The sequence below is a fragment of the Littorina saxatilis genome, linkage group LG16 (genome assembly GCF_037325665.1).
Source record: "Littorina saxatilis isolate snail1 linkage group LG16, US_GU_Lsax_2.0, whole genome shotgun sequence".
Lineage (NCBI taxonomy): Eukaryota > Metazoa > Mollusca > Gastropoda > Littorinimorpha > Littorinidae > Littorina > Littorina saxatilis.
Genome location: NC_090260.1, coordinates 25,995,515 through 26,003,014, shown reverse-complemented (window position 1 = coordinate 26,003,014; position 7,500 = coordinate 25,995,515). Strand labels below are relative to the sequence as shown.

The following is a 7,500-nucleotide window of genomic DNA, read 5'->3' as shown; positions in this document are numbered from 1 at the left end:
TGATACTGTGTGATGGAAAATAGACCCGATTAGATACATGCAATGACATCCCTTCTAGTGATATTGTGTGATCGAAAATAGACCCGATTAGATACATGCAATGACATCCCCTTCTAGTGATATTGTGTGATCGAAAATAGATCGAAGGGCCAGATCAGGGCGGTGCTGCTTTGACAAATAACGTGCGCCACACACAAGACAGGAGTCGCAGCACAGGCTTTATGTCTCACTCAGTCACATTATTCTGACACCGGACCAACCAGTCCTAGCACTAACCCCATAATACCAGACGCCAGGCGGAGCAGCCACTAGATTGCCAATTTTAAAGTCTTAGGAATGACCCGGCCGGGATTCGAGCACACGACCTCCCGATCACGAGGCGGACGGACGCCTTACCACTAGGCCAACCGTGCCGGTTCACTGAAGGTAAACATTACAGAACAACACGTTTACTCACCGTAATCTTTGCAGGAGCAGGTCTTACAGCCATAACTGTCGTAGGCATACTCGTAGCCGTGTTTACAATCGGGGCACTTAGAATCAGCGCACTCTGCAACAAATGAACAAGCGTGTACATTTTTATTTTTTTTTGTACGTCGTTCCTTAGGCAAATATCTTCCCTCTTTCTTTGGAACCATCGTTTTTGCTCGCATTTCAATATTTAAATTAGGCGCGTCGAGCAATATCAAAACATTTAGTCAATGTAGAGGCCTGAAGCTACTATAGTTCGACACTAACAATCAGTTATAATCAAAACATCTAAATGATGGCGAGCCCCAAACGGGCCGAGCTGGTCAAGTGTGGCGAAGCATTACAACATAAGACCTAATTTGCAAAACCGATTTTTTTCAATACTGAACATACTTCAGAGTAAAAATGACATATCGATATCATTTTTGGATTCAGCAATTGATGAGGAATATCATACAATCATTTTTTTAATCTGTTAGTAAACATTCGATTTAAATGACAGTTTTAATGAACACATAAAATGTTTACTTTGTAATCTTCCGAGCTGAAATGCAATCCCATAGTCCAGACTGACTCAAACAATGTTCAACCAAAAGTACCATCATACACCACTACCCCCTTCTCGATTCCAAGTCTATCTAAAACCAGTCAGTCAAAACTTGCCTAAGTTAAAAATATCAACAAAAATACGTTCAAGTAACACAATAGAAAAGTCGAACACATAACTACAGGAAGGCTGTTAGATTGCACGAGAAGGCTATTCACCGTAGAGCTTACAGTTACACTCAGTCAAGGAAGGCTGTTTGGTTGTAAGGACAGAGGCAGTACAGAGGACTCACCGTTGGGCTTACAGATACACTCAGTCAACGAAGGCTGTTTGATTGCAAGGAAAGACGCAGTTCAAAGGACTCACCGTAGCGCTTACAGATTGATTGCAAGGAAAGACGTAGTACAGAGGACTCACCGTAGAGCTTACCGATAAACTCAGTCAAGCAAGGTTGTTTGGTTCTGAGGAAAGACGCAGTACAGAGGACTCACCGTATTCCTTACAGATGCAGGTTTTACAGCCGTAGTAATCATATATGTACTCTGTTCCGTGATCGCAGTTAGGGCACTCTTTCTTCGGGCACTCTGCAAGAAAACCAACTTCACTCAAAACACGAACACGCCAAAAGTCTGAGATGAGACATACCTCCATAATGCATAAGACAGGATATACAAGACATGCATTCATTAGACGTCAACATGTATCAAGAAAACACGAGACAGAAGACATTGTACACGTATCAATAAGACAGCACACACAGTTAAGACATGCAGAGATGAGACACAAGACACAAGACACAAGACACAAGACACAAGACACAAGACACAAGACACAAGACACAAGACATGGTTCACAAAGACATAAGACGGGAGACATAAAGGCATGTATCAATAACACAGGAGACTTAAAACATGTATAGATAAGACATAAGACAGTGTGATGTACTCACTGTAGTCATAAGTCTTGTATCAGTCAAACAGGGGACATAAGACATGTATCAATAACACATACTGCTGGTGACTTAAGAAATGTGTAAATAACACATAACACAGGAGACTTAAGAAATGTATGCATACTACATAAGACACAAGACAGGAGGTTTAACTCAGTACGATGTACGCACTGTAGTCATAAGTCTTGTATCACTAAAACAGGGGACATAAGACATGTATCAATAACACATACTGCTGGTGACTTAAGTAATGTGTAAATAACACATAACACAGGAGACTTAAGAAATGTATGCATACTACATAAGACACAAGACAGGAGGTTTAACTCAGTGCGATGTAAGCACTGTAGTCATACGTCTTGTATCACTAAAACAGGGGACATATGACATGTATCAATAACACATACTACTGGTGACTTAAGAAATGTATAAATAACACATAACACAGGAGACTTAAAAAAATGTATTGATAAGACATCAGACAGGAGACATATAACTCAGTGTGATGTACTCACTGTAATCCTTGCAGGAGCAGTTATGACAGTTGTACGCGTCCAATTCGTACTTCACTCCATACTCGCAATACGAGCAGCCCTTGTATTCGCATTCTGAAACAGTTGGCGTCACAGGTCAATGTTTTGCCACAACTACCACTTCTTCTGCTTTGTTCATTTAGGATTGAAGGGCAGTTTGTATGGATTTGGCATGATATGTCTAATTGTAAAGATGTATGTAAATAAAATAAAATTCAATCTCTCTCTCTCTCTCTCTCTCTCTCTCTCTCTCTCTCTCTCTCTCTCTCTCTCTCTCTCTCTCTCTCTCTCTCTCTCTTTCTCTCTCTCTCTCTCTCTCTCTCTCTCTCTCTCTCTCTCTCTTTCTCTCTCTCTCTCTCTCTCTCTCTTACTCTCTCCCTTCACCTTATTGAGCTTTGTATCGAGCATTTAACTGAGTATACGGGCCAAGGCTATCACGTTCACAGCTCAACTTATATAGCCTATGATTACAGCCCGTATAGCTCTAAGCAGAGATCTGCTACAGTATCTCTGCTCAGACGTCACGTGAATCACACCATTGAAATGACATTCTTTCCGTCCTCTATAGGCGACGAAATAGGTCAAATTTTGTACACTTTTTAGTGGAAAATGCTTCCACGCCGGAGCGGGTACTGGACCCAGTGCCGTTGTAGTGCAAGTGCACTACCTATTTCGTCGCCTACAGAGGACGGAAAGAATGTCATTTCAATGGTGTGATAACATTCTTTCCGTCACGTGACGTCTGAGCTATACGGGCTGTAATCATAGGCTATATAAGTTGAGCTGTGAACGTGATAGCCTTGGCCCGTATACTCAGTTAAATGCTCCATACTAAAGCTCAATAAGTTAGTTAGTTACTGCCTTTTACGCCTGGTGGCGTGTAGGGCAGCGACAAAGGAAAGCTCAATAAGGTGCTCCCTTTCTCTTGCTCTCTCTCTCTCTCTCTCTCTCTCTCTCTCTCTCTCTCTCTCTCTCTCTCTCTCTCTCTCTCTCTCTCTCTCTCTCTCTCTCTCTCTCTCTCTCTCGCTCTCTCTCTCGCTCCATTTCCCTTCCTCTCTCTCTTTCTCTCTCTTGTATGATTGGAGTGTTTTCCCTTCCGCAGCCTTATATGAGAAAATATATTTTGTTCTGTTTTTGTATGTTTTTTCTTATGAATGCAATGTGCGTCTGTTTTAGGTGTTGTGTAGAACGGACAGGTTGTAAGATTAGGCTTTGCCTAAAACCTCTATACTTTTGTAATAAAGCTCAGTTTCAGTTTGAGTTCTATCTGATAAAAATGAAAAACACATCCCAGTACCAGAGGGACTGAAATGAACAACAGGTCTCTTTTGCAAAGGGACATAATACCATGTGAAGGATGTGACAACATTGCTTACCGTAGTCCTGACAGTAGCATTTGGGACATCCATATTCGTCAGCACCGTAGTAATAGCCGTACTCGCAGTAGGAACAGTCAGGCTTCTTGGGGCACTCTGTCCATTGAATGGATACAGTCAGATCACGGATTATTTTGTATTGAAGACGAGAAAGAGATATAAAGGTTATGGTTGGGAGAGAGAGAGAGAGAGAGAGAGAGAGAGAGAGAGAGAGAGAGAGAGAGAGAGAGAGAGAGAGAGAGAGAGAGAGAGAGAGAGAGAGAGAGAGAGAGAGAGAGAGAGAGAGAGAGAGAGAGAGAGAGAGAGAGAGAGAGAGAGAGAGAGAGAGAGAGAGAGAGAGAGAGAGAGAGAGAGAGAGAGAAAGCGAGAGAGAGAAGACAGACAGGCAGACGGACATCGTAAAAGCGACAGAGGATTTATATCATTGCTCTGTAAGTGTCTCTTTCTTTTTGTTTAATTTGTTCATGTGCTATCTATTTTATCTCCGTTTATACACGTTTGTCTGAATTTGCCCTGCTTGTTCTGAGCAGATGAAAACATCTACATCTTTATGTGCGAGAATTTCATACTATATGCGCCTGTCTGTGTTAAAATGCATGCCTGGGGGTGTTTCTGTTTGGGCGTATAAAGGCGTGTTTGCAATATTATAGATTCAACAATCAATGTATTTACCTAAGGGGTCGATTAACAGATAATCATGACATGCCGTTTTAAATGTCGGGATGTTTTGCCAGAAGCGGTAACGCCCAGTCATTAACATTCAACAAACATGATTATGTTAGGAGAATAAAACATAATCTAGGTCTAAGTTGACACACCTGCGGAATAACAAGTCGCGTAAGGCAAAATTACTACATTTAGTCAAGCTGTGGAACTCACAGAATGAAATTGAACGCACTGCATTTTTTCACAATGACTGTAGTCCGCCGCTAGTGCAAAAGGCAGTGAAAGTGACGAGCCTGTTGAGCGCATAGCACGCTTTACTGTACCTCTCTTCGTTTTAACTTTCTGAGCGTGTTTTTAATCCAAACATATCATATCTATATGTTTTTGGAATCAGGAACCGACAAGAAATAAGATGAAATTGTTTTTAAAACGATTTCCTAAATTTATTTTTAATCATAATTTTTATATTCTTAATTTTCAGAGCTTGTTTTTAATCCGAATATAACATTATGTATATGTTTTTGGAATCAGAACATGATGAAGAATAAAAAAAAAGTAATTTTGGATCGTTTTATAAATAAATAATTTTATTTACAATTTTCAGATTTTTAATGACCAAAGTCGTTAATTAATTTTTAAGCCTCCATGCTGAAATGCAATACCAAAGTCCGGCCTTCGTCGAAGATTGCTTGGCCAACATGTCAATCAATTTGATTGAAAAATGAAGGTGTGACAGTGCCGCCTCAACTTTTACAAAAAGCCGGATATGACGTCATAAAAGACATATATCAAAAAAATGATAAAAAACCGTCTGGGGATATCATACCCAGAAACTCTCATGTAAAATTTCATAAAGATCGGTGCAGTAGTTTACTCTGAATCGCTCTACACACACACACGCACAGACACACACACACACACACACACACACACATACATACACACACTGACGCACACACACACACGCACGCACGCACGCACACACCCACTTACACACACAGACAGACACACATACACCACGACCCTCGTCTCGATTCCCCCCTCTATGTTAAAACATTTAGTCAAAACTTGACCAAATGTAAAAAGTATTACAACATCCAATGAGGTTTCTTCTTCTTCTTCTTCTTCTCCGTTCATGGGCTGACACTCCAACGTTCACTCATGTTTTTTGACGAGTGGGTTCTAACGTATATGGCTGTTTTTAATCCGCCATTCAGGCAATAATTCGCCAATTTCGGGGAAAGCATGCTGGATATTTTCGTGTTTCTATAACCCACCGAATTCTGACATAGATTACAGGATCTTTTTCCGTGCCCAATTGGTCTTGTGCTTGCGTGTACACACACAGGGGAATAAGGCACAAGCAGGTCGATCTGCACATAAATTGACCTGAGAGATCGAACAAATCTCCATCCTTAACCCACCAGGCGCGGCCGGGATTCGAACCCGCGACCTTCCGCATAGGAGGCTGATGTATTATCCACTCGGCCAATGGCACTCTCTCTCTCTCTCTCTATCTCTCTCTCTCTCTCTATCTCTCTCTCTCTCTCTCTCTCTCTCTCTCTCTCTCTCTCTCTCTCTCTCTCTCTCTCTCTCTCTCTCTCTCTCTCTCTCTCTTGATCACGTGTCACAAATGAAAAGTCTGGGTTTCTCTGTGCACAGAGGTATTGTTTTAAAGAATGAATTTCGTAAAAGATCGGAAAAATCTCCACCCTCAACCCACCAGGCGGTAGCGGCCGGGATTTGAACTCACGACCTTCCGACCAAGAGGCCGATGTCTTATCCACTAGGCCACTGCCAGTCATGAACACTACTTAAGAGTAGGGCGAAAGCGTCACTCACGGTAGGGTTTGCACACGCAGTATGTGCAGCCATAGGAGTCTGTCAGATACTCCTCGCCCCATTTGCAGTCATGACATTCCTTTTTGGGGCATTCTGAAACGAAATCGAGTGATGTTAACATTTGATTTCCTGTTTGGTTTGTGAGCTTACAGAAAAACGAACAAACTACTCTCCCCCTCTTCTCCCCCTTTCTCTCTCAGTCCCCAAACCCTCTCTCTCCCTCTCTCTGTGTCTCTCTTGCTTGCGCTCTTCCTCCCATCTCTTCCTTTCACTCTCTCTCTCTCTCTCTCTCTCTCTCTCTCTCTTTCTCTCTCCTTGTCTCTGTCTCTCTCTCTCTGTATATATCTTTCTCTCTCTCTCTCTTTTGTTTGCGCCCGCCCCCCCCCCCCCCCTTCTCTTCCTCTCTCTTGTTTGCCTTCTCTCTCCTTATCTCTTCAGTTCCCCCCTCTCTCTTTCTCTTTCTCTCTGTCTCTCTCGCTCCCCCCCTCCCCCCTATTACTTATTTCTCAAACCATTCAACAAGTAGATGCGAGTGTCACTTACTGTAGTCTTTGCACTTGCATTGTGTGCAGTCGTATTCGTCAGTGTAGTATTCAACTCCGTATTTGCACTCGTTGCATTTTTGTTTCGGGCATACTGAAGAAAGAAGTTCAATTCTTAATGTGCGTGTTAACTCTTATTCTCACCTAGGTCACTTGTATATCTAAAGCACAACTTGCGTGCCTAATTGTGACCAAACTGCCTTCCGCCTTAAGCGTGTGCGAGTATGTCAGTGTGTGTGTGTGTGTGTGTGTGTGTGTGTGTGTGTATGTGTGTGTGTGTGTGTGTGTGTGTGTGCGTTAGTGTGTGTGTGTGTCTGTGTGTGCGTGCGTGTGTGTGTGTTTTTTGTACCGACGAGAGACCAAAGAATAATATGTCTAACTTTTGGAGATGTCCAATTTTAAGTCTTTAAATTCTAAAAAGAACAGTTCTTCCTGTGTACACAGTTCCACGCACCATATCAGATCTGCCCATGTTTTTACATTGAATAAGACTATCATATTTTCATTGCAAATCTAACGAAGAATATGATTTACTTGTGCATATTATCATGTTAATTGTGCATTTGCGTCT

At 42.0% G+C, this 7,500-nt stretch overlaps 1 protein-coding gene across 3 annotated transcripts in view; it reads right to left on the bottom strand.

Annotated features, from left to right (window-relative positions):
* LOC138950683 (cysteine-rich motor neuron 1 protein-like) overlaps positions 1 to 7,500 on the bottom strand; it is a 44,603-nt gene that overhangs the window by 4,624 nt on the left and 32,479 nt on the right. For all 3 annotated transcript variants that reach the window (XM_070322397.1, XM_070322398.1, XM_070322399.1), the window contains 6 exons: positions 6,931 to 7,023; positions 6,388 to 6,480; positions 3,880 to 3,975; positions 2,486 to 2,578; positions 1,510 to 1,602; positions 458 to 550 (listed from right to left, as the gene is read on the bottom strand). In XM_070322397.1, coding sequence (XP_070178498.1) covers positions 458 to 550; positions 1,510 to 1,602; positions 2,486 to 2,578; positions 3,880 to 3,975; positions 6,388 to 6,480; positions 6,931 to 7,023 — 561 coding nt within the window. The remainder of the gene's footprint in view (positions 1 to 457; positions 551 to 1,509; positions 1,603 to 2,485; positions 2,579 to 3,879; positions 3,976 to 6,387; positions 6,481 to 6,930; positions 7,024 to 7,500) is intronic.